This window comes from Malaya genurostris, chromosome 3 (assembly GCF_030247185.1).
Source record: "Malaya genurostris strain Urasoe2022 chromosome 3, Malgen_1.1, whole genome shotgun sequence".
NCBI classification, from domain to species: Eukaryota; Metazoa; Arthropoda; class Insecta; order Diptera; family Culicidae; genus Malaya; species Malaya genurostris.
Genome location: NC_080572.1, coordinates 240,120,128 through 240,147,741, shown reverse-complemented (window position 1 = coordinate 240,147,741; position 27,614 = coordinate 240,120,128). Strand labels below are relative to the sequence as shown.

Below are 27,614 nucleotides of genomic sequence, written 5' to 3'. Positions count from 1 at the left end.
TTCTGACATGAGTTTCACTTTTCTCTCTCGCGAGTCAAACTCTCTCTTGAGAACTAGTCTAACATAACACCCATGGGGCAGATACTTGTAGTTTTATTGGTTTTGCAACTATTGAGCCATTGAGTAAATTTAAAGAACGTACGGCAGACATTCCGAACCCGGTTCGTTTACAGGTATAATCATATAAGTAACCGGCAAAATACATTTGATTCTATCATGTTCAAATATATTATGCGGCACACTTCCGGTTCTGAATTTATAATCGTTTAAAGTTTGCACCGAATGATTTAAAAAAAATCGAAAATTTCTTCCCATAAATTACTTGGAAATACTCCTTGAAATGATATAGAACTAGTACCGAAGTTACGCGCAACCGAGAAGTTTGAGCACCCAGAGTGAACATGAATCAAATGGCATTTCAGTCCTCTTTGGTCCGTGCATAAATATTCAATGTTATTTTAAAAAGTTATAGAAAATGAAAAGTGTAAAAACATTGAAGATTAAAAATGTTCGCCATTTTGTTCTCTCGGTAGAAATGTTTCATTGTGGCTATGGCCAGAGCTAATTCGAAACATACTACTGTGGGCAAAAAATAGTAAGACTTTGTTCCTAATTTCAAAATTCTTTATTTATTCTTCCAAATCTATTTCGTCTCCCTCAAAGTAATCTCCGCCGGCCCCAAAACACTTGTGCAAACGGATTTTCCAATTCTCGAAACAGTTGTCAAAGTGAATTTCCGGAATAACCTTTAAGGAGCGTTATGATTCACGTTTGATGTCTTCAATCGACTTAAACGGCTTTCCCGGAGCGGTCGTTTGCTGAATAGCCAGAAATCATAAGGAGCTGAACCAGGCGAATACGGTGGTTGCGGAACGGTATTGGTTGAATTTTTGGAGAAGAATCAATGAGTGATTTTGGAACCAATCGTGCTTTCACTTTTCTTAGGCCCAAATGATCTTTTAAAATGGTTTTTATTGATCCTTCCGATATTCCAACGATCCCAGTAAGGTCTCTGACTGTTAATCGTCGATTCTTTAGCACCAATTCCTTGATTTTATTGACGTGTTCATCATCAGTTGATGTTGATGGCCGTCCTGGACGTGGTTCATCGTCAACGCGTTTGCGACCCTCTTTGGACAACTTGTACCAATCAAAAACGCTAGCTTGCAACATGCAATTATCACCGAAGGCCTTTTGCAGCATTCTGAACGTTCCGGCATCAGAAACTTGATTCCGCACACCAAATTTATTGAAACTTCTTTGTTGAATAATTTTACTCATTGTAAAAATCGCCGATTGCACTTTTAATACTTCAGAAAGGCATACGTATACCAAACACTAATGAATATTTTGACATGACACTTGGCACAGTTGTCACTGACAGTCATACCAATCTAGAATCCTTTCACAATGTGAAAATGCGTTGCTGAAATACTTAAAGAAGATATTAAATAGAACTTATTCTTACTAAATATTAGGCTGATAGCTATTTCTTGATTTCTGTATAAAGTTATCATAGAAAAGTAAAAGTAACGAATGTCTGAGAAAGTACCAAGCATTCTACAATGCAATTTACGAGAGCTACATTTAACATGTGACTAAACTACTAGGTGTGTAAGTTTCGGACGATATTGTCCATACCATTTGTCGCTCCAAAAGATAACAGAAAAGACATGATTCGGTCATCATATGTTCAAAAATGAAAAAGAGATCACATTTGATCAGAAGATGGCTTCTCTTCCATAGAACAAACCGTAGTGTTTGTTCAAGGATGGACAATGTCTGACAAGTTTGGCATATTCAGAATATTCAGAAACGCATTTATTTTTTTGTTCTCCTTCTTCGTACTGTTACCTCTTTTTGTCAGACATCACCTATGACATCATTGGATGTGCATTGAGTAAGGATACAGACAAGCCCTGGAATTGTGACAGCATAATTCAATCTGTCTCAAGGTTGCACTAATGCCCAGTGAGTATCAAATGGGTATTTTTAGTCGATTCAAATCTCCAAAATCCGTAGTCGGATTTAAAAATAAAATACAATTGCAGTTATGATACTACTCACTTTAGTAGTTAAAACGTGCCATAACGTATTGCCAAGTACCTCCTTCCCCACCATTGTTACAATTTGTCACAATGTTGGAAGCCTCATCCCCTCGTCTAAAGCGTGACGTAATTTGTGCGTGACACCCAAGCATTAAAACACATTTAGGGATGTCGGATTTTTCGAATTACTAGATTATTCAATGATCGATTATAATTTTCAAACTATTCGAATAAGTTACAATCGATTATCTGGGTTATTAATCGATCACTCGAATAATCGATCGATGTTACGATATCCTCAAACACGTTTATTCAAAGACATTTGAAAATTTTAAGCGTAGAAATTCGGTTATTTTAAATTTGATGACTGTAGCTATTAGAGTCTTTACGGGCTTTTCTCCTAAAAGCAAGAAATGAAAATAGAAACATCTTGTGGAGAGATATTTTATTTATTCAAAAAAATCCGAATACTACTAAAATTAATAATTATAACAAAGAAGTGGTGAATAAATGATTAGCGTTTCCTGTTTGTTTGTTTGTTTGATATATTGTATACGTACTTCGCATTCGTCACATTGTAATAATCGTAATAATATTCTTGCTTCTTTTTATAATAATAATAATAAAAAAAATGGTAATCGTGTTGTGTGTTAATGAATAAATAATTTAAACAGTAAAATACTCGTTAGACGATATACTGCCTATAAAATAATAAATGAAACCAACGGAAGAAGAAAAACGGCTCGGCTACAATTTGGACCCTACCGTTTACTAGATTAATGTTTGCTTCATCATCTCTATCTTTCTAGTAGCATATAGGATTATCATCATCAGTAACTGTAATGTTAAATAGCTTTTTCATAGATGTCTAGTTTTTTTGCTTCATTGTTTGATTTTAACCTTTTTTTTTGTTTGTTTCGTTGACCGCCTATTTAGGTTTAATAATTGATTTCTTTTAATGTATATATGTATATTCACGATTAACAACACGTAACATAAAGAGAAGGAGGAGAGACAAGCGTTTTAGTGTTAGATTTATTTCGTGTTTTTTGTTTCATTTTTATTTTATTAAAGCATTGTTTCTCGCCATCCTACATAAATACTCTATTTTGAGTGTGTGTGTGTGTGTGTTTTTAAAAGCGCTGTAAAACTAGAACGTAATTATTTAAAATTTGTCACTTTCACTTTCGATACATATAATAATTTTCCTCTCTTGTGTTTGGTTTTTTAGTATGCTTATGTGTGTTGGTATTTTAGTAGAAGGCAACTTTAGTGAATATAGGCCGTTCCCGCTAATCTCGTTTGTGTTTTAGTGTCACAGTAAGAATAGAAAAGCTTTTTTTTCGATAATCATAAAATATATTCACAGCGTAAGCAGTTGTTCTGTTTCGTTTATATAAATATATGTTTGCGAACAATTTTACTTAACAAAATAGCGCAAGGCAAAATACTTTGATACTTTTAAAACATTCATCATGGCGATAGCTTAAATTTTACACACGCAAAACAGTATACAATTGCGTCCATCTCGCAGAAAAATATGCATGCGATAAATAGAAAACAGTATTTAAATACAATGAAGTTCCTAAATGTACGTAAAGAAACAAATTTCTCGTTGAAATGAAAAGGGACACCACCACTTTTTTTCTTCTTTCTGTTGTTGAAACTATTTTCAGCAACTTGGCCATTTGCTTGTCTCGTTGACAACGGTTGTAAGGCTTTGTTTTTTTTTGTTGTTGTATTGTTTATGTTTTTTTTATACAGATTGCTGCTGCAGTAAACCATTCTCATTCCATCTCGCACTATCTATCAGAAAAAAAAAATCTTTGCATTTCATCGGTTCCAACTGATCAATTCCTGGTATGTTATTCTCGGCTTTTTTTTTAGAATATAATCGCTGTTGTTCGTTGTTGTTTAGTTACTTTCATTGTTTTGCAGTGAAATGTAGAAGAGGTTTACGTTTCCTGGTGCATCTTCTCTGAGATAGGTTTGCGCTATGGTTGCCGTAGCTTCCGCGGCTTACATCAACTTCTGCTTGGCACATTCCGGACAGATGACGTCCTGCTCGTCGGTGATGAAACCACGGCCCACCAGTGACGTTTTACAGATGGCGCAGATGAAGCAATCGTTGTGCCAGTGACGATCCTCGAACGAGATGAAGCGAGTACCACCGATTCCTGTGTTTTGGGGAATAAATAAATCGCGTTAAGTTTGAAGATCATAGCAAATAACAAAAATATCAAAAGTTGAAGCTGACTTCCTTGACTTGTTTCTCACGGCACCTGACACCTACCAGTGATTGGTTTGATACAGGATGTGCATCTCTTGGCGAACAGCTCACCGAAACACTCGGCACAGTACGGTTTCTCGTCGCGGCTGGTGAAGCGCTGTCCGGCCAGTGACACCTGACAGTGGGTACAGGTGAAGCACTCACGGTGCCACGGTTCATTCTTGTACGTTACACCGCCGCTGGTGATGATCTGCCGAAAGAAGATGAATGAGTGTTTCAGTATGACAAGTCTGTTGTCTTTCAATCTTGTTGTTCTCAGATTTTACCTTCTTGCACTTGATACAACGGGTAGCATACTTTTCCTCGTAACACCCGGCGCAGTAGATCTCCTGCTCACGTGGGATGAACGATTTGGTGCCAATGGCCGTCTTACAGACGCAGCAACAGAAGCACTTCTCGTGCCACTGTCTGGTCTTGTATTCCATCTTTTTGGTTCCTGTGAATGAGAAAGAGAAAATGATTTTATTTAGTAATATTCATTGTCCATCGGTTGCCGAATTATAAATGGTTGGAATTTCTCGTGATATTGAGCACAAATATTTCGCTCATGGCGCTCATACTTCGTTTTTGTTTGAAGCAAAACACTACTCAGTTTCGACCCCAACTGCTGTCAAAACGCTTGGATTTTATAGTTCGGATGGAACTGTGTTCATTGAGGCTTCGAGGGAATAAAGTCATCTCGCACAATCTTCAACTGCTCATTCGGTTGAAGAATGTTCGTCGACGACAATATCAACGTTCTCGTGATCCTGCTATGAAAAACATAGTTAAGGATTTACAAAAAGAAATTAAACATAGATTTACTCTTTTGCGAAATGAAAATTTCGCTAAAGAAGTTGAACAAATTAAACCATATTCTAAACCTTTCTGGAAACTTTCTAAGGTTCTTAAGAAACCTCAGAAACCTATTCCTGCTCTCAAGGAAGGAAATCAAATACTTCTTACAAATGGCGTAAAAGCTCAAAAACTTGCTCAGCAGTTCGAGAGTGTCCACAATTTTAATTTGAACGTTGTGAGTCCTATTGAAAATGAAGTCTCACTGAAATATGATCATATTTCAACCCAAGTGTTATCACACGATGACATTATTGAGACGAATTTTGATGAAATTAAATCAATTATTAGAAAACTTAAAAACATGAAGGCTCCTGGTAATGATGGAATTTTTAATATTCTTATTAAAAATCTTCCCGATGTTGCCTTGAGACTCCTGGTTAAAATTTTCAACAAGTGTTTTTCATTAGCTTACTTCCCAAAAAGATGGAAAAACGCTAAAGTAATTCCTATCCTAAAACCTGATAAAAACCCAGCAGAAACATCAAGTTATCGCCCAATTAGCTTACTTTCTTCTATCAGTAAACTTTTTGAAAAAATTATCTTGTTAAGAATGATGACTCATATAAATGAGAATTCAATTTTTTTTACCAGAGCAGATTGGATTTCGTCATGAACATTCAACTACTCATCAACTTGTCAGAGTAACGAACATGATAAAATCAAATAAATCTTCTGGGTTATCCACTGGAGTTGCTCTTCTAGACATAGAAAAAGCATTCGACAGTGTTTGGCACAAAGGTTTAATAGCAAAAATGTCTGATTTCCAGTTTCCTATTTATTTGATCAAAATGATTCAAAATTATTTAACTGATCGTACTCTTCAGGTTAGCTATCAGAATTGTAAATCTGAATTGCTACCCGTACGAGCCGGTGTTCCGCAGGGTTCGAGTGTAGCTCCAATCTTGTATAATATTTTCACTTCTGATCTTCCAAATCTACCCGTTGGTTGTCAGAAATCGCTATTCTGTGACGACACAAGTCTGTTAGCCACAGGTAGAAATCTAAGAGTGATCTGCAGTCGCCTACAAAGAAGTTTAAATATTTCCAGTGATTATCTGTCAAAATGGAAAATTAAACCAAATGCAGCAAAAACGCAATTAATTATCTTTCCTCACAAGCCAAGAGCTTCTTTTCTTAAACCAAACAATAATCACATTCTCAAATTGAATGGCTTGGAATTGACATGGTCTGATCAAGCTAAATACTTAGGTTTAACGTATGACAAAAAACTCACTTTCAAGGATCACATTGAAGGAATCCAGGCAAAGTGTAATAAATATATTAAATGTTTATATCCTCTTATAAACAGAAATTCTAAGCTCTGTCTAAAAAACAAATTGTTAATTTATAAACAAATTTTCAGACCAGCCATGCTTTATGCGGTACCAATTTGGTCAAGCTGTTGTTCCACCAGGAAGAAAACGCTTCAAAGGATTCAGAATAAAATTCTGAAAATGATTCTGAAGCGTCCTCCCTGGTTTAGTACAAATGAGTTACACAGACTCACAAATATAGAACCATTAGATGTAATGTCACATAATATTATAAGCAAATTCCGACAAAAATCGATGCAATCTTCAATTGAATCGATTCGCTCTCTGTATTAGTTAGTAAGTTAGTATATAAGTTCCTTTTCCCCATTACACAATACAAGTAGGTTTAGAATTTTCCCTACACAAAAATCTCAGAATTGCGGAAGCAAATGATGTCTTCATGGTAATAACCAAATCATATATATATATAACAGGGCTGAAAAGTCACCACTTGTGGCTGAACACCCAATTAAAATCTTAATAATTTAATTTTAACTCATATTCCAATAAATAGTTATTTAAAAAAAAAAAAAAAAAAAAAAAAGTCATCTCGCAGTTCAACATAAACCGCTAAGCAGACTATTTGCCACTCACATTTTGTACCGAAGTGCAATACCTTCACTGAAGTGCCGAACGAAAACATACAAATGAGTGATATAAGCATCTCAACGTGAATTCGATAGTCCCACGACAAAAGGGCCTAACTGCAAATGAGAGCCTCTCTTTCTTTACTTTCTCTTTTGATTATTACGGAGCCATTATTGCAAATTCTCTACACTTTCCAATATAAATCGAAAGCTTGTGCTAAAAACATAATCAATAAGTTTGGGGAACATTATTCTTAGGATGAGCTACCAGGAAGAGGCGGAAAACCCGGTTCTTCCACCCCGAAACTGGACCAAAAAGTGGTATCTCTAATCATGAAGAACAAATCAATGTCAATACGTGATTTAGACAAAACAGCAGGAACGAGTGTCGGAACGGTCCAGCGTATCAAGAGGCGAAATCACCTAAAGACCTACAAGAAGCAGAAAATCTCGAAACATAGTGTAAAACAGAAGAAGCAAGCAGCAACAAGGGCCCGAAAATTGTATTCGCGTCTTTTGCAGTATCCAGATGCATGCGTTTTGATGGACGATGAGACTTATGTAATAGAGGACTCAAAAACCCTTTCAGGTCCACAATACTTTACTGTCGTCGTTGGGGAGGATGTGAGCGATGCGGACAGGTCGATTCAAGTGGAGAAACTCGGTCGAAAGGTACTGGTATGGCAAGCAATATGTTCCTGTGGTTTGAAGTCAACCATTTTTTACACTACTGGAACTATAAATGCAGAAATCTATCGATCTGAGTGTTTCCAGAAGAGATTGCTGCGTTTATATAAGAAGCTTAGTACACCTCCACTGTTTTGTCTGGATTTGGCGTCGGCTCACTATGCCAAAACTACTCTCAATTGGCTTGCGGAAAAGGGTATACATTTCGTTGAGAAAAATATCAATCCACCAAATTGGCCTCAGCTTCGACCCATCGAACGTTACTGGGCAATCGTGAAGAGGGTCTTCAAGAAGACTGGCAAGACAGCTGGGAACATGCAGGAGTTCAAAAAAAATTAGGCTCAAGCGTCCAAAAAATGCGATGCAACAGTTGTCCGGAACTTGATGAAGAGCGTTCGATCAAAAGTTCGAAAACTCGTGAATAACTTAAATTTCATCCGGTTTTCTTTATGCTCAAGTTTAACCTCGTACAATAAAGGATCAATTTTTAGTTTGAATGAAATATCGTTTTTTATCATAATTTGAAAGAAAAAATTGTGGATAGCTTATTTTCAATACACTCATTAATGCTGGCATTTCCTGATGAAAACAAATCAACCTCACTTGCACTTGTGGTTGTAAATGATCTGTCAGAAAGACTTCTTGCGATAGCAATCAAAACAAAATATTGCACTACTATATTCTCTGGTTCAAAATATCAAAATTTCTTTTCGAAAGGGCCTAATGCCAACTGTGGACAACACACGATATTTTTTAGATCCAGCTTGGAATCAGTTCGACTTTGAAAAATGATTGGTTCGTTTTCGTTTTACTTTTAAAACTTTACTGTAAGGTAAATCTGGATTGGTCGTCTTGAAAATATGAATATGTCAGATGCTTAGCAGATGAAACACACAGCTCAACTCAGACCATTTCGCGAATTATTTTAACTTTAAGGTAAAATTTTACAGTCGAGCGGTTATTTTTCATCGAGTAGTTAAAGGCATGTAGGATAAGCATGTGAAATCTGTCCCCAAAAGGGAATTCACATTGTTATACCACATTCGAAAGGTCATAGACTGCTTCTCCGAAAAATTTGAAGAAAATCAGGTATGTTTAGGGCATTATGGGGAAGGTTTACAATTTTTTTTCAAAATTTTTGAAGATGTATTTCTTCCATTAAAAAATACTTGGAAATTTCGAAACATATTTTTTCCTTCTTCCAATTTTTGCACCACCCCGGATTTTTTAGCGATAACTAGAAAATTTTTTGGACATGTTACAGTGGTATGTTTTCATATTTTTAAAAAATGTGGACGACCACAATATTTGATTTATTCTAAAAAATAAATAACAGTCGACCATGCGTCCCCATCAAGTTCTGATAGAAGGAAACGCATGGTGCTTTCTTCTAGTAGTTTATGAAACTCAAGCGCCTGACATGACTATTAGAACAAAGCACCATGCGTTTCCTTCTAATAGAACTGGATGGGAACGCATGGTGCTTTGTCCTAGTAGTTTATGCAACTCAAGCGCAGGGCTTAGAAATCAAAGTAGGAGGAAATGAGTTTCAACCTTTGCATAATACATACACGATCATACTTAGGGTACAACCTAGAAAGCAACAAAGTAAGAACTTACTGGTATGTGGTTTATATTTGAATGGTATATGAACGTCGCGAGTATCACACATATGAAATTCGGTTACGGCAGTCAAGAACTAGAGCGGGTGTCAGTTTTTTACGTGTTTCTGATGGATGTAATGAAAGAATAATGAAAGGAAGAATGACAATTTCTCTACAGTGTCAAAAGTTATCATAAAGATATGTTATCGAGGGATGTGTATAGTTTTCTGAAAAAATGTATGATAAAGATAAAGTTGGAATTTTGTGTTTGAAAACGTCAATCGAATATCTTCATGAAGGTTTTCATGGTTTGTAGACTGATAGCGCTATATATTTTTATATTTATTCTTAAATTTGAAACAACAACAGATATAAGAAAATAGTGATGCGTTATTTTTCGTTTTTGAGTTGTAACCTTTGCATAATTTCAAGTCAAGCATTTATCGACTATGTGTATTAAAAAACTTCATTCGCTGAATCGATTCCTTTAATTTTTGGGTATATTGTGTAGAAAGCTCCATACTTTCCAGAAAATATCTGAGAATACAGTATCTGAGAATACAGTAAGTGATTTATCTTTATCTGAGAATATCTGAGAATACAGTAAGTGATTTTCACTCTCAGAGGAACGCTTCCAGGTTTTTACTGGTTTAACATGGCCAAATATCATTGAGCTTCGTGATATGCTGGTGTCAATGAGGAAGATTTGGTCGTATTTTTGTTCAAATTGCGAACGGGAAGTTCTAATAAGGTAATATCATCAATCCTTGGATTGGAACGAGAGCAACAAGTATCGAAACATAGTAGTTCTTATAATATAAGCTTTTGAGAAGGATGTTCTGCCAAGAAATTTTGGATTTATAGATTTATCATGAGATGACCTAATTAAGACACACAGAGCATAAAAAACTATTCGGGTCCGTAATAAGTTGTATCTCGTTTTTCAAAGCATACAAGTGCTATATTGAGTACACTAAAAATTCGACTGGATATTTGGGAATCCAGCGCCGTTGCTGTGAGTGCGCTACTGGCAATAGAACTATTGGTTACTGTTCACACGTGGCCGCCATTATTTACTACCTTTCCTTATACTCAGTTTTTATCCAGAGAGGTGAGACCGGCGGAAATATAGTCAGGAATGCTTAAATCAGAACAGCTAGCAACGACTATCAACAGAAAAAGTGACGACGATAAGTCTATAGAATAAACGAAAATAATCAGAGACAAAATGTGTGCTTTCAAATAGCAATGTATTTTTATTATATATATTTTATCCCATTACCTATTTAAATGAAATATACAGTCAATAATTCTAAGTAATAGATTCCAACCTTCATCAATGGCCACTTCTGTTTGACACCAATATAAAAAAGAAAAATCCAATTTGCTGTTGTTTCAACTCGATATGCATTTAGTGAAATGTACAGAGCTGGCAAAAAGGAAACCGCGTTGTACGAGATCCCACAGTGCAAAACGGTTAGACAATTTCATGAAAAACTATCGAGTTATCGAATTATATACAGTCACTTTTAAAACTGTAACGAAATTTTCATTCTTTCTTTCATTACATCCATCAGAAACACGTAAAAATCTGACACCCGCTCTAGTTCTTGACTGCCGCAACCGAATTTCATATGTGTGATACTCGCGACGTTCATATATTACTACCATTCAAATATAAACCACATACCAGTAAGTTCTTACTTTGTTGCTTTCTAGGTTGTACCCTAAGTATGATCGTGTATGTATTATGCAAAGGTTGAAACTCATTTCCTCCTACTTTGATTTCTGAGCCCTGCGCTTGAGTTGCATAAACTACTAGAACAAAACACCATGCGTTTCCTTCTATCAGAACTTGATGGGGACGCATGGTCGACTGTTATTTATTTTTTAGAAAAAATCAAATATTGTGGTCGTCCACATTTTTTAAAAATATGAAAACATACCACTGTAACATGTCCAAAAATTTTTTATTGATCGCTAAAAAATCCGGGGTGGTGCAAAAATTGGAAGAGGGAAAAAATATGTTTCGAAGTTTTCAAGTATTTTTTAATGGAAGAAATACATCTTCAAAAATTTTGAAAACAATTGTAAACCTTCCCCATAATGTCTAAAACATAATTGATTTTTTTCAAATTTTTCGGATAAAGGGTTTCTTCAAAAATCAAATAAAATAATAATCAATAGAACCACCCTAGCTCCGTCAATATGGCAGTTAAAGGGTTGAAACTTTGAGAAAATTGTTTTCAGTCTATGACCTTTCGAATGTGGTATAACAATACGAATTCCCTTTTGGGGCAGATTTCACATGCTTATCCTGCTATAGCCTTTAACTAAAACTGCGGCCCATTTTAAAGTTTGACGGATGGAAAGTCAATTTGGTTTATTTTGCACTGAAAATAAAAAGATATCAAGTGATAAAATAGTTGCAATACAGAAAACGTAAGAAGAATTTCCAGAAACACTTACTTCATTTGATAATGTGTTGATGCTTTCAATGAAGTACTGAATGTATAAAAATAATTTTCACATAACTAACTTTTCCTAAAGATCTGGAAAAAGGATTTTTTGGCAAGATTTTTTTTCCAATGGTGGAAAACAACCATCAAGCTGCCCAAACCCACTCAGCAAGCGATAATATTTGGTTGGTTATTGAGCGTTTGTTGAACGGCATATTGCGCGAAACAATCGTTCAGTTTGCTGGAATGGTTTGTTGTTGTTTTTTTCTCTTGCAAAAATAGTGTCATAATTAGGTGCTACCTTCATATAGAAAGAAAATTTGTTGTTATTCTACTTGAAGTAAAGGTATGTAGTGTTAGTTTAAGAAAAATAAGTGGAAAAAACTTCGGAAATTCTCCAGTAAAAGTAGTCCAGCGGCAATGTGATATAAACAGGTCACATGGCTTACTTGCGTTGGTAACCAAAAATTTGTAAATCGGCAAACGAAGGTTCCGTGTTGGCCTCCCGTTGAACGATTGATTGGACGTTCATTGGACCAACGAAGGACCACCGTTGAACTTTTTTTTTCTAAGAGGGAAAAATCCGCCTGCTATGGAAGCTGGTTCCTGAAACCGACACATTTTGTTTTAGTGGCGTTGTTGTCAACAGTATGTTAAGCTACGTTCATACCATAATTTAATTTAATTTCTTCAAACCCAATATAAAAATAACTCTAGTCTAGTATTCTCTATAAAACAAGTAATTTGACCTCTTTTTGAATAAGAAAAAGAAATTGTGGTATTTTATAGTTTGATTATATTCCATCGAAATCGTTTCCTGATTTGCACCAACACCGCATGAAGAAAAATGTGATGGTGTGAACACTGCTTAAACACAGCATTTGACAGCGAACTCGAACCAAAGAACCAAAATTTTCGGCTTCAAGTCAATTGTAATCGACTGTCACATTTTGACTAAAAGCTAGGACAGGACCAGACAACTGGTTTCTTTTTCCCAAAAAAATATATGTCTCTTCTTATTCCGGTTTCTCCCTGTTATAATCAAAACATTCCTCGCGATCACTGTTTCCCAGTAGAGATAATTATTCATTCTGAAAAGCTTCTCCCCTTATAACATGCGATTATTTATCATTTGAAAACGCTTAGACTATGTTGCAAAAAGGCTTTCGGTGATAATTGTATGTCGCAAGCTAGTGTTTTTGATTGGTACAAGTTGTCAGAGGAGGGTCGAAAACGCGTTGACGACGGACCACGTCCAGGACGGCCATCAACATCAACTGATGATGAACACGTCAATAAAATCAAGGAATTGATGCTCGAGAATCGACTATTAACAGTCAGAGACTGGCTTACTGGAATCATTAAAATATCGGAAGAATCAATAAAAAACCATTTTGAAAGATCATTTGGGCCTAAGAAAATTGTAAGCACGATTGGTTCCAAAATCGAAATCATTGATTCTTCATGATTTTTTCACCAAACATTCAACCAATATCGTTCCGCAACCACCGTATTCGCCTGATTTAGTTACGTGTGACTTCTGGCTGTTCAGCAAACTCAAAGGACCGCTCCAGGGAAACCGTTTTGAGTTAATTGAAGATATCAAACGTGCATCGCTACGAGGCTATTCCAAAACTGACATCAACAACTGTTTCGAGGATTGGAAAAAACGTTGGAGCAAGTGTATTGGGGCTGGGAGGGGGTATTACTTTGAGAGGGACGAAACAGATTTGAAAAGATAAATAAAGAATTTTGAAATTATGAATATCTTTTTCCCACAGTAGTAAATTTCACTACATAACCTTCTTCCAATTCAATTAACCTAACAGATTATTCTTATATTTCGAATTTTCAACACTTCGAAACACATTGAACTCACTGTAAGCTTTTCAAATGTCAACTGTAAGTCTAATGAAACTCGGAGCATCGCCACGGATTCACAACCGTATAAAGAAGCTCTTAAAAAAAAGGCTTTATACCATCATGATCCATATCACTGAACATTATGAAACCTTGGGAATTGTTCCTTTTGTAGAGACTCTAATTTCACCGAACACATAATTTATTTGCGTAAAATTTAAGAGATAACCGATTTCGATACTCGTTTTTATGGAAATTAATGCTCAAAACATTTATATTAGACAAATATGAAGAAGCGAAATGAAGAAGATATGAACATGGCCTGTTTGCGAACTCAAATCCCCAGGGATTCATCTTCATATTCAGAATCCGAAAAATTCCATACGGCAAGGTGAACCAGAAGGAAAACAATGGTTTTTTTACTGCGTTTCAAAACCGGATTGCTGCCCCAACATCAAAGAAAACCGGATAATATTTTGTGTGAGAGCATCACCGTCCTTTGCATGATTATTCAAATCGCAGCAGCGCAAATAATTAGTACAACAAAGCTGAAGGCCATGAATTTTAATGTTGGCATTTGTTTTGTTCACGCTTTCGACTTAGACTTGTAGTTAATATCTGACAGTCGAGCAGTTATTTTGTCGTTGTCAAAAATAACCCTGTTTGAAAGCATTGTTTTTTTTTCTGGAAAGTTCGATAGTTATTTTTTCAAAATTTTTCTGTTTAGATTTTCAGTCAAAGAAAATACCTCAATAAAAAATGTCATACATTGTTGAACAAAGTAAGTTTATATCGTAGTTCTACTTACGTTCGCTGTATTGCAATTATTATACTACTTGAGATCATTTTATGTTCAGTGCAAAATAAACCCAGATAACTTTCCTTCCGACAAAATTTGAAATGGGCCGTAGTTTTAGTGCAATTTAACTACTCCATAAAAAATAACTTGCTTGACTGTCAAATTTGAACTAAAAGTTAAATAATTTGTGAAATGGTCGAGACCTTAATCAAGTTATTACACTCTTAATAGCCGCTACTCTTAGCCGCTTTTAACGATCAAGTCAAAGTTGAAGTAGATAACGATTCAGTTATTTTCAATTCATCGCCCTGTTTGGTTACTCCAGACTACACTCAGAGCCGCCGAGAGAAAATTCGGGCACAGGGGGACTGCAATAAAAAAGTTAAAAACCATTGTGAGCATTGAAACATGATCGATTCAAGAGATTTTTAATACATTGTTTTAACAAAGTAATTCGCAAGCCTAATTGGTGGTAGATATTTTGTTTTGTTATGAAAAATGAATAAACAATTCTTCGAATCTCCGGGAATTTTCCTCTCTATCCACCCCCCCCCTTCTCGGCGGCCCTGACTACACTACGGATGGTATCTCATTTTTGGCGATTATCCACAGCTGCAAATCGTTGATCAAATAATCAGGGCTGACATTATGCATCTCGAATCGAGTTGCTCGTAACGATTATTTCAGAAGTCGATTCGACTGAATTGTGGCATTACGTTTCGCTTTCGACCTCGTGATCGAGATCCTAACAATGTGGTACTAGATTTCGACTGACGCTGCTGGAACTGTCATAACAAACATAGGAAAACAAACCCATATATATTGCAATCATTTCGATTACATTTATTGGGTTCAAGTACTGAAAAGAAGAAAAATGTTTGTAATACTGCGGTTTTAAGTTGCCACGAAATTAACATGAACACATTTCTGAAATTTAAATCAAAACGCAGATTCCTTTTCACTCCATTTGAAAAAGTAAAGAATTTTTTCAAGCGTGTTCTTGTACACAATTTATCGATGAACTTTTGAAATTATAATAAACAAAATTCTGTATTACAATTTACGTCATCCATATGTGTAGTTTTAATCAAAGGCTTTTAGGTTCTGCAGCTTTCATTGTAGTATTTTCACATATTTATTAGGAGATATTGCTTTAGCCTTAATTTACCAGGAGATATCCATTCTTTGTAGTATTCATAATCTATTTAGGTACTATTGAAGAGCCAAATACACACTAATAGCACGAGATTGTGATGCTTTTGACATATCTTGCTGTTCAAACTTTTTCCAATATTTTGACGTATGCTATAGATCATTATGTGCCGAAACGACTAAGTAATGCTTTCAGACAAGCTCCATGGCAAACTACTGAATTGAAACGATTAAAATCATCTAAAAGATCTGCGTTAAAAAAATATTCCAAGCATGGCGGGTATGCACTGCGTGCAAACTACGTACACATCAACTCTTTATATAAAAGGACAGCAAAACGTTGCTACGCACGTTACCTTCGGAATGTTCAGAACAAATTGAAGTCCGATCCTAAATCTTTTTGGAAATACGTAAACGACCAACGAAAAGAATCGAATTTGCCTTCGTCGATGGTATATGGGATAAGTGTTGGAACTAATCTAGATGAAATTTGTCTACTGTTTTCCGAAAAGTTTTCCAGCGTTTTCTCCAATGAAGTGTTGTCACCGAACCAAATCGCCCAAGCAGCAATGAACGTTCCAGTATCACATCAGTTGTTGGATACTATCAGTGTTGACGAAGATTCAGTAAAAATGGCTATCGCCAAAATGAAATCTTCGAGCTCTTCCGGACCCGATGGTATTCCTGCAATCTTTGTGAAAAAAAGCTCCATCGGTTTAATTTCACCTATCTGCCAAATTTTTCGTTTATCGCTAACATCTGGGATCTTCCCTGATTCCTGGAAGTTTTCATACATGTTTCCAGTTCATAAAAAAGGAGACAAAAAAGACATCGACAACTACCGTGGAATTACGTCGCTCAGTGCTATTCCAAAGCTTTTCGAAATGGTGGTACTTGATTCTATATTCAACCATTGTAAATGGTTTATTGCAGAAACACAACATGGGTTTATGCCGAAACGGTCCACGGCTACCAATCTCTTGACTTTCACGACGTTTGTGACGAATGCTATATCCTGCGGTTTACAAACTGATGTTATCTACACGGACCTTTCCGCTGCCTTTGACAAAATTAACCACGCCATTACTGTTGCTAAGTTAGACAGATTGGGATTTGGTTCTAACATGCTGCGTTGGTTTTCCTCATACCTTAATAATCGCCGATTAGCAATCAAGATAAATGACGCTATATCCAAAGAGTTCATCGCTTCTTCTGGGATTCCACAAGGCAGCCATCTCGGACCTCTGATCTTCCTCCTGTATTTTAACGATGTGAATCTTTCTCTAAATTGTCCACGTTTATCTTTCGCTGATGATCTCAAGCTATTCCAAATAGTTCGAAGTAACGAGGATGCTGTTTTCCTCCAACACCAACTTGAAATTTTTTCAAAGTGGTGTGAGGTAAATCGAATGGCTTTGAACATTGATAAATGCTCAATCATCACGTTCACACGCAAAAAAAATCCTATAAGATACAACTACTGCCTTGATGAAGTAGTGATCAACAGAACCACGTGTGTTAAGGATCTTGGTGTAATTCTAGACGAGCAATTGTCTTTCAAGCAGCATATCAACTTTATTGTAGCAAAGGCATCTCGTAGTTTAGGATTTGTAATGAGAATAGCAAAACATTTCACAGACATTTACTGTTTAAAGTCTCTATATTGCTCACTCATTCGTACAACGCTCGAGTACTGCTCTACGATATGGAACCCATATTACCTTAACGGCTCCTACCGAATAGAATCAATACAGCGCAGATTCGTCCGTTTTGCTCTTCGACAGCTACCTTGGAATAACCCCAACGAGTTGCCTAGCTACGAAAGCCGTGGATTATTGATTGGACTCGACACCCTTGGCATTCGACGTAATTTGTCCCGTGCTATGTTGATCGCCGACATGTTGAACAACAAAATAGACTGCCCTGCACTCCTCAGCGAAATTTCTTTAAATGTACGCAGTAGAGCTCTTCGGAATAACGTCTTTCTTCGATTGCCTCTTAGCCGTACGAATTATGGATATAACGGTGCTATTATTGGTCTACAGCGAACTTTCAATGGAGTATCTGCCGGATTCGATTTTCACATTACGCGTAGCAGAATTCAAACAAATTTTTTAAACATACTTAGAAATAGGAATAGTTTTTAATCATTGGGACTACACATTGTCTGTTGATTACATGTAAATAAATAAATAAATATTCTAAATACTTTCAAGGTGTTTGGACAAATTTTTCAATTTACTTGAGTTAGATATATGGGTAAAACCATTATTTGCTCATTGTTATCAAGCGAACAAGCTTTTTCCCACAATCCGTTTGAGCGACGTTTTCCGTCTACAGGATCCAGCAATTTGATTACAAACTACAGTTACTGGGCATACTTTAGTTTCGACTTACTTTTGTTATTTTAAATAAATACCACGCAGCTTTCATTTAATATGCTTTTTAAACAGTTCGACTTGTACATAATATGCCAAACAAACAAAATATAAAATGATATACAAAACAATGCATTAGAAGAAAGATTATCAATACTAATATGTTTATGAAAACCTAAGATGTTATCGATAACTACCTTTAAATAAAAAAGAAACGTATTCGAAAACTCATACTCGATAGTAAAAAGGCTTTCGACCATTTCTTATCGAGTTCAGTCGTTTACGAGCTCACTTGTATTGCCAAAACTTCTCGATATTCTAATACTTCTTCGAGTGAAGTCGAACGAAGCTCGATGATCGACTTCGAATCGAGAACCATAATACGAAACGTGGTCGATTCGATAAAATTTTAGTCGAATCGAGATACATAATGCCACCCCAGTTTTCGTTGAAATTCATCGTCTAAAACAAACTCGAATTGGTGGAAAGCATCTCAGCCTACTATGGCCTGATGAGACTTCTGTTCAGAAACCTATCTGAAACAGGGATGCCAGGTCATTTTTTCAAAAATCTGTGAACAAACCCAAAACCTGTCTGTGAAAATCTGTGACCGTTTTCTGTACCCCAAGAGCAGTTCAAAATCAATTTGGTGAGCAAAAAAAAAGGTCTCACAACCCATTTTCCGTGCCATCATAGCAGATCGAAATCAATTTAGTGAGCAGGTCTCACCACAAACGAATTTCCAGACATGACAGTCACGATCTTTTTTTGGCGCACATCTACGGTCCTCCGTGAAACTGGCACCAGTGGTGATAAATTGGTTGCACTACTGAGTTCCCATCATACATTCCTAATGCAAATGTCAAACCGTGAGAACCCTTTCGATTCGGTAGCTCATTTGTATATATTGAGATTTTATGGCACACTTTGGTTGAAATGATAACAATGCAATTAATCTCGCGCTCCACCAAGCGGTGAGTGCAGTCATTTCAGAAGGTACCGGGAACGAACCACATTTTTTAAAAATATTTATATGCACGTACATGTCTTTGTTATTTATCTTTGGTCTCACTACCAACTACCAACACACACGCTCTGTACCTTTTTCCTCAACCGCTCTGTACTTTTTGGTGCTAAACTGTGCTCGATTTCCAAAGTCTGTGAAAATCTGTGGTTTATTCAAGAATCTGTGAAAATCTGTGATCATTTACAGAAATCTGTGAAAATCTGTGCCATTTTTGAAATCTGTGCAGAAAATTCAAAATCTGTGAAACACAGATTAATCTGTGAACCTGACATCCCTGGTCTGAAATTCTATGATAGATAGTCAGTCTCCCGGCTGCAAGATCCGAGAGATCTGTGTTTTTCATGTTTGACTTTAGTACCTTTGGTTTTAGTTACAATTTTTCATTACTATACAGTTGCGATTGCTGGTTTCTTTTCGTTTATAATCCAATGGACTTTACTTTCACTGTAAGTGTCATGGTGACGCTACATCGAACCACCACAGCATGACACAAAAACTTGTACTTTCCTGCGACATGGCGGACTGGCACCATTGAAACGCTTGTCATTGAAAAAACATTCTTTTATCATGTAATCCATGCAACCTACACGCTATCTACACTGATTTCTCAGCGGCATTTGATAAAATAAATTATCAAATAACAATTGCTAAACTTGACAGACTTGGCTTTGGTGGCTCTTCACTGGATTGGATGCATTCATATCTTACTGGTCGCAATGCACACTTTTTGCAAGCTCAATTGAATACATTCGTGGAATGGTATCAATTCAACAAGATGGTATTAAACGCCTCCAAATGCTCCGTCATATCATTTTCCCGCAGGCACTTAGTAATAAGATATGACTACAATCTTTCGCAAATGTTTTTAAGCGTGAATCGTTCGTGAAAGACTTAGGAGTTATTCTTGAAGATAAACTTAATTTTAAGAATCACATTGATTACGTGATTTCAAAGGCATCGAAACTCTTAGGCTTCATGTTTCGAATTACCAAAAATTTCCTTAACATACAGGGTCCGCCATCTAACATTTTTTTTAACTAGCGGTTATTTCGACATTGGTAACCAAAATGTCACTTCTGATTTAACAGAAACTTAGTTTTATCCTTCCGCTGAACGAAAATGGTTGTGTATACGCTTGAGGAACGCGTGAAAATAGTGCTAACTGGGCTTGCGATCAGCTTGAAGAAGACGCCGATGCTGGCCAAAAAATCATCTTCTCGGATGAGGCACATTTTCATCTCGGCGGGTATGTTGTCGCATCTGGGGGACGGAAAACCCGCACGTTATCATGGAGAAGTCGATGCATCTTCAGAGAGTGACGGTTTGGTGCGGATTTTGGTCTGGTGGCATCATTGGACCATTTTTCTTCGAAAATGAGGCAGGAGCCGCCGCCACGGTCAATGGCGAGCGCTACCGCGCCATTATTAGCGATTGGTTCTTCCCGTTACTTAAAGAGGAAGACTTGGACACCATTTGGTTTCAACAAGACGGCGCTCCGTGCCACACAGCCAACGCTACGATCGATCTTCTGCGCACAGTCTTCGATGATCGAATTATCAGTCAAAATTCGGATGTCGTTTGGCCACCTCGGAACTGTGATTTGACGCCGTTAGACTATTATTTTTGGAGGGCTGTCAAAGATTAAAGATTAAAGCCTTGAAGGACAACATTCGTGCAGCCATAGCTGAAATAAAGCTGCATACAATCGAAAATGTACTAAAAAACTGGACCGACCGTATGGCGTATTGCAAGGCCAGCCGAGGCAGCCATTTGAATGAAATTATATTCCACAATTAACAGGAAGGATTGTACTTTAATATGGGAAAATAATTTTGAAATCGGATGAACCGTTTGTGTTTTATTGCATGTTTAAAAAAAAAGTTACATGCGGACCCTGTACACTGCTTGAAAACTCTTTATTGTGCACTAGTTCGACCATCGCTTGAATATGCGGCTGTCGTTTGGTCACTTCATTATCAAACTGATATTGATCATATTGAAGCTGTTCAACGCAAATTCATTAGGTTTGCTCCATCAAACCTTCCAAGTTATAATGATCGTTGAAGACTGATCGAACTGGATCCGCTGTGTATTCGTAGAAACGTGTACAAAGCTGTTTTCATCGTTGATTTAATACAATCACATATTGGTTGTCTTGATCTCCTACGATTGGTCAACTTTGACATCCATCGTCGCAATATTCGTTCACATCCATTTTTACGAATCCCTCGTGCTAGAACTAACTACGGATATAATGAACCGTTTCTCAGTATGTGTCGTTTATTTAACAGTTGCTCGCATGTCTTTGATTTTCATCTCTCGCGTAATGCGATAAAACGCTTATTCAATGATTCCTTAACTATCCAGTAAATAAATGTTCACCATCTTCATTGGAAACTAATCAGATTCGCCGAAACTAACCTGTTCGTCCTCCCTCTCATTTTCTCCGTCTTCCACCATCTTTTTGATCACTAATATTAGATCTATATGCCGGTTCTAAACCTGTCGTTCGTCCACGCTCACTCACTGCTCCCTAAACTAACCTTCTTCTTCCATCTTCGTATCCACTTTTCTCTTCTATCTCGCCTTTCAAGGAAGCTGCCTTTCAAGGATGCTGTAATATTGTATCATCCACTAGTTACAGGGTTAGTGGTTTAGCTTTAACTGTTAATTTTGATTGTTAGTTTTAAACGTAAATGTATCTGTTGGATCGTTGTAATCTGTCGATACAAAAGATGAGGAGGTTTTATACCTGCTGGAGAGAGAGATTGCTATATTCAATCTCCATCGGGCTTTTCCCTGCTCCCCAAAATTAGTAAATAAATAAATAGATTACAGATCTTATCTCTGAAGCGAAACTGAACCTTTTCGTTTTAACGGACTTCACTGATCCCGACTCGAATATACGACCTCTGACTTACGAGACCAGCGTCTTATACTTTTAAAAACCGAGTCGGGGATTAAAATAGGATTGTGTATAGATTTTTGAATCTAATTGAACTATTCAATGCTTCAGCCCATTTAGAAGCTTTAAATCGTAGTGCCAAGAACACGGACGGATATTCAGTGCCAACGGCGCTGTGCCATTTTGTCATCTGATCAAGTTTCCTGATTTATTTCGAAATGCTAACAAGATCGAAACCTACCTACAATCAAATAATAGATAACTAGGAAGACGTTTTTGTGTGCAGCCCGAGCGAGTCAAGGAATCACCCACTCGATCGACCATTTATCAACGACCCCGAATCAATTTGCTTCCAACTGTATGAGGCTCCCGGTCTATCAATCTGCGAACGCTCCGTTCCGATTGAACAGAGCGCGAGTGAAATTTGCATTTTAAATTGTGCGATTTGTGCCCCCAGCCTTTTCCTGGCAACAAAAGGTCGGTCGGTCGGTCGGTTGTCGGCTAGATTTGCAGCAAGTGTCGTTTGTCTGGCAAAAAAAAAAACAAAAGCTTCAGCACAACCCACGCTCGCTCGTTGGAGATTTCAAATTTAGGTTAAACTCGGTTGTTTTGGCAAATCTTGGCTCGTTTCGGATCGCTTTTTTATTTCTAAATTTATTTGCTCTATCGACTATAATTAATGAGTGCACTAAAACCAAAGCCCACCCGATGGTGATTCGGGTTTTATTCAACTGACCAACCAATCGTTCCGATCCGGAACGAATTGCCGCGTTTTACCGCGTAAAACATTGTTTTTTTATTTCTCAAAAGCGTCACGTGCCGTGTCGACGTCGATGATGGATCACACACCAACAGGCGGCGCTGGTTTATCGCTGGTTGTTTTGATCGAGTTCGCCGCCCACACCGCGTCGATCGAAAAGGAAGTTTCCCAAGATCGTGAACGTCACCATAATTGTCTATCTGCTCGTTAGATTGACAACCCGCTGCAGGGTGTCAGATAGGAATCGAAACATTGGTTCCGTAGAATTAGTCGGAAATTATTTCCGATCAAATTGAAGTTATCACCGATGATGACCCGGCAAGAAACGATTTTGCCAAGATTGATGTGAATCCTCATCACTCCTACGCGATCTTGGCAGCATATTAACCATGAACCATCAGGTCAGTTTGAAGAGAGATCGTTCGATTGTACTGTGCAAGATTCGTTCATGAATAAATCAGCCGCCAGGGTATGACCGGTTCAAGTTCCCAAGTACTCACCTCCTTCGCGACACACGGCACTATTTCTCTAGTGACGGTAGAAATTATCTTCACCTCAAACCCACGCCGGCTGCGGGGTGCGAAAAGTGAAAACAACACCGTATAAAGTCAATGGCTATAAATTCCCAGAGCTAGCACTGATCTGCGGAAACATTTCGAACGGTTTCAGGAGCTAACCACGGGAATAAATCATACTTACGGCCTACCAAGTTCACGACCACTTTTGGCCAGAGTCCGACTTTTTTCCGCTGAATTTATTCAACTGTAAATAACCACTTCGCGTAACCCTTCGTTGCTAGTGGCAATCGTCGCTAAGGGCGCTTCTCGCCTAGCCTTCTATGGTGATAGTCTTTTCAGCAAGAACTCAACCAAGTTCGATCGGCGCAACTCGTCCGTGAATCATCGAACCGCACACAGCCGTCGCTCGAGACGAGGGGGGATGTACTTTAATAGGATAATAAAATTAATAAACAGGCGCGTGCTGTTGTGGTTGTTGTGCGAGACAGAGATGGCTTCTATTTTCTTTGATTACATATAACTTAATGCAACCTATTGAAGATTGCTCTGCTGTGAAGCAAATTAATTCGTCCGTTGGCCTGACATAACTCAGCCATGCGTCATCCGGATTGCAACAGTGCGAAGGATTCAAAATCATTTATTATTATCTAGCAACGGACAACCAACATGCATTTCCGCCACCGGAGAAGCGGTCATAGTTTTCTGTGCAGCAACTCTATTCTGGTGATAATTAAAAGTGCAATTGACGATAAGTAACTAATGACTACTTATTCGACAAAGGTTGACCTAGGTATAATTCTAGCGACTTATCTGGTAGTCGTTCATCAGCTTTGGAAATATGTTGGTAACTTCTCAGAATTGCTTAATTTGACACATAGACTCTGTGTTCGTTCGAAGGATTGCATTTGACATACTGAAGCTTGTATGTCATTTACGGCTTGTACGCGACAAAATCTGGACAGATTAAAATTAGGATAAAACAAATTTGCTCTTAGTTCAATCCAAGATGCACTTTTAATCATTGAGGTCTGTTCAGATTCTCTGCAACCGATTTAGTCATCAGTCAACTTCCATATCGAATCGACTTTAAAAATTTAAAATCGATTCACAAAAATATTTTTTGTTTTAATAAAAACAATGTTACAGTGTCTTTTTTTTTCGAAAACTAAACTAAACTGAAAGTCATTATGATCTAAGAATTCAATGAATCCTACCTTGGGACAAAGTTTATCTTTGATAAATTGATTTTGAATATTGAAAGCCGATTTTTTTTCCAGTGTACAATTCCAATAGACAAATTTCGCGCAAAATCTTATACAGAGTTGGAAACATAAAGACTTTATCACAAAAATCCACAACGCTCAACGCTATTTATCCCAAAGTGATCTAGACTATCTCTAGCCATTTTTACCATTTTTTTGCAAATAATTAGAGTAGAAAAATGACAAATCTTACAAAAAATTGTTGTACTGTTGATGTTTTCAAAATAAGCCTAACTTTCGAATGAAAATGCTGAAAAAAATTACTAATCGATTTGAGGTCCAGTTACAAAAAAACACCATTCTTATTTTGAAACATCGATAATTATGATCCCTGCCAACCCCCTCTTTTATTGTAAGATGGGCGTTTTAAAGGGAGTCTATCTAACAAATATTTTCTTATCCAGCACAGATAAATATGTGGCAACTAGCAACAGGGTATTCGTTGAAATTTTCTTGCATATAGAGATTCATTGGAATCTTGGGTGACTTTCAGTTTAGTTAAGTTTTGAATAAAAACACACTAGAAAAAGGTTCAGTTTGGACAAGGAATGGGTTTCGTTTAAATTTTTTTCCTTGAATGTGCCCATCTTGCAATGTATGGTCGTATGATTTTTGATTTTTTTAAATAATTTTTTTTTAGTGTAGGACGCGATAACCATTTTTTCAGTAGTTTTATTGAAAATTTTTACTGATTTTGTGAAAATTACTGGTATAACACTTTCTTATAGGACCTATCATTTTCGATAGTAATTCTCGATAATAAAATTGGTTGAAAAGGTTTAGCTGACGACACGACCTGCCACTCGTGTTTGAAAACTGTATCACAAATTTAACTACCCCTCAGTAACTCGAAATGTCAAAATGATATCATTTGAAAAATGGTCGAAACTGGCAACACAAGTCGATAAAATGTTGCTTGTCGAAAAACAGTTACAATAACCTTGGTTACGCATTTGGTTCCATTTATCAATGTAAACAAGAAACATGTGATCTGATTTTTTTTGGGATTTGTTTATATGGGGAAATAAAAACATTTGATTCAAGGGCATGCATTGAAATGCATAAAAACAAGAAGATATCATACTTAGAGAAACAAAAATTTGTTTTACAGTTGTGTTTTTATTCATAAATTGTATGTATCTCCGAAAGATATTAGGTGACTCTGGAGAAGTATGAAACTCAAATAATCGTAGTTCGAGAAACAACTGAAAGCTCTACTTGTTTTATACTTTCTGTACTTTGCCCGCTTTCAAAGGATCCACATTAGTGCATTTGCGGAAGTCCTTTCAGGGTTACTTCGCTAAATTTTCACTACCATCATTCAATAAACTAATACATAAGAAATAAATTACATATATTCCTTCCGAAGCATGTATTAAGCTAGTTTACTATTGAAATCTTTAACCTTTATTTCAAAATTTACTCTGCCGACGGATTTTAAGAAATCGAAGAACAGAGCAGATAGAAAAAAATGCGTTTTTTAGTTGCGTCACTTCTACTGTTCTAATTGCATTTTTGGCCTCGATCATTGATTGCAAATTTTCAGAATACGAGAATGTTTGTTCAAATTCCATTTCTTCGGATAGTAATCGAATTGTAATTTGAGCTGTGGTCATAATAATTCGAGTACCAGCAGTTCTTCAAAATGGATACTCGTATCAAAAATCATTAAAAGGAATAATAGCTACAAGGTGTCTTACCAAAGTTGAAGGAGCTGGAAGCTTCCAAGAACTGTTTGTAATGTTATCTGCAATTGTAATTTATTTTCACTTATGCAGCGATATGCCAGGTTAAAAAAGAATAAGCTCTAATCGGAAAAATTAAAACATATTTTCAACTTACTCCAAGCGGGGCAATATCCGAACGCAGATCTTTTTTTTTCAGTTTGTTTGTTTATTCAAGCTCTTAGTGTTTCTTGGAAACGAGTGCGTAGCAACTTAAACAGTGTTGCTCAAAAAGATTTTTTTTATCTACATCAAGGGGTCACTATATTTGTGGTAACTGATGGTAAATCGGTCACGAACATTTTTTATTCCGATTTTTCTTCGAAGTGTCTGGTCGTGCCGTCGATTTAACCCTTTTCACAAGACAGTTTGTATCAATTTTGGAAAAACAAAGTATGCAAAGTGACATTTTGGGATAAAAAATCGAATTGGCGCGAAATTTATCATATTTAAAAAGAAGAAGAGTTTTCATAACATAATATTTTTTTTAAGTTTCGAGAGGTGTTTGAACCCCTAAAATCTCCCCTTGTATACGCGCCTGGTTGTAGCTTGTTGTTTATATTGAGACAGTTCTCTTTTCACGAGAGCCCAATACCGCTCGATAGGTCGCAACTTCGGGCAGTTAGGTGGATTCATCTCTTCCGGTACAACAAGAACTCCATTCGCTTTATACCATTCGTATAAACATCTGTATTTGGCGTAGTGACAAGATACCAAATCGCGCCAGAATAGCGAAAAAGCGGTAGCCATAATGGTAGGAATGGTAACAATCACTTCTTTAAGCACTGACGGTGACAACGGATGAAGAACTGCGTGCTGTCCATTCAGTGCGTCAGTGAGCGAGTGTATGTACTGAGTATAAAGTATAGAACAGTGAACTCAAGATTGGCTGTGTATAGTCGATTTCAATTGAATTATATTTCACGGAACTGATCATAGGTTTTTCGGATCGTAGATCCATTTTGAAAATTTTATCCATCAGTGTTACTTCCCGGCGACTAACGTTGTTGCTTCTCCACCGCTATGGTTAACTACTACTTGCGTAAAATCTCTGTTGCAACGTCCAATCTCGTTTCATTTTGACGTAGGACTACGTCTTTCTTTACTATGCTCACCTGGGGGCGCATTTTCAAAATTTCATAACACGAAAGGGTAACGAAATTACTTCATAATAACTTTTTCCCTGATTGAGTATTTTCTTCAATTCTTTCACGAAGCGAATGGAAGAAGGTGTAAGTTCCATGTTAATTACGTAAACATTGTTTAAATAGTGAAAAAATAGGTCCAAAAACAAAACATCAAAATCAACTGAATCTATAAATAGACCCTGTTGCACGTTTGCTAGCGTCAGTCTATGATAATAGGATTACACATCAAGTGCGCAGGCTGCCATCTACGCCAAGA

The 27,614-nt window shown here is 36.8% G+C and overlaps 1 protein-coding gene across 8 annotated transcripts in view; it reads right to left on the bottom strand.

Moving 5' to 3' along the window:
- Window positions 1-2,478: 2,478 nt before the first annotated feature.
- The window catches only part of LOC131435793 (four and a half LIM domains protein 2), a 412,903-nt gene continuing 387,767 nt past the window's right edge, over window positions 2,479-27,614 (bottom strand). For all 8 annotated transcript variants that reach the window (XM_058603996.1, XM_058603995.1, XM_058603997.1 and 5 more), the window contains 3 exons: window positions 4,605-4,774; window positions 4,342-4,528; window positions 2,479-4,225 (listed from right to left, as the gene is read on the bottom strand). In XM_058603996.1, the coding sequence (XP_058459979.1) occupies window positions 4,068-4,225; window positions 4,342-4,528; window positions 4,605-4,774 (515 nt within the window). In that variant the 3' untranslated portion in view covers window positions 2,479-4,067. The remainder of the gene's footprint in view (window positions 4,226-4,341; window positions 4,529-4,604; window positions 4,775-27,614) is intronic.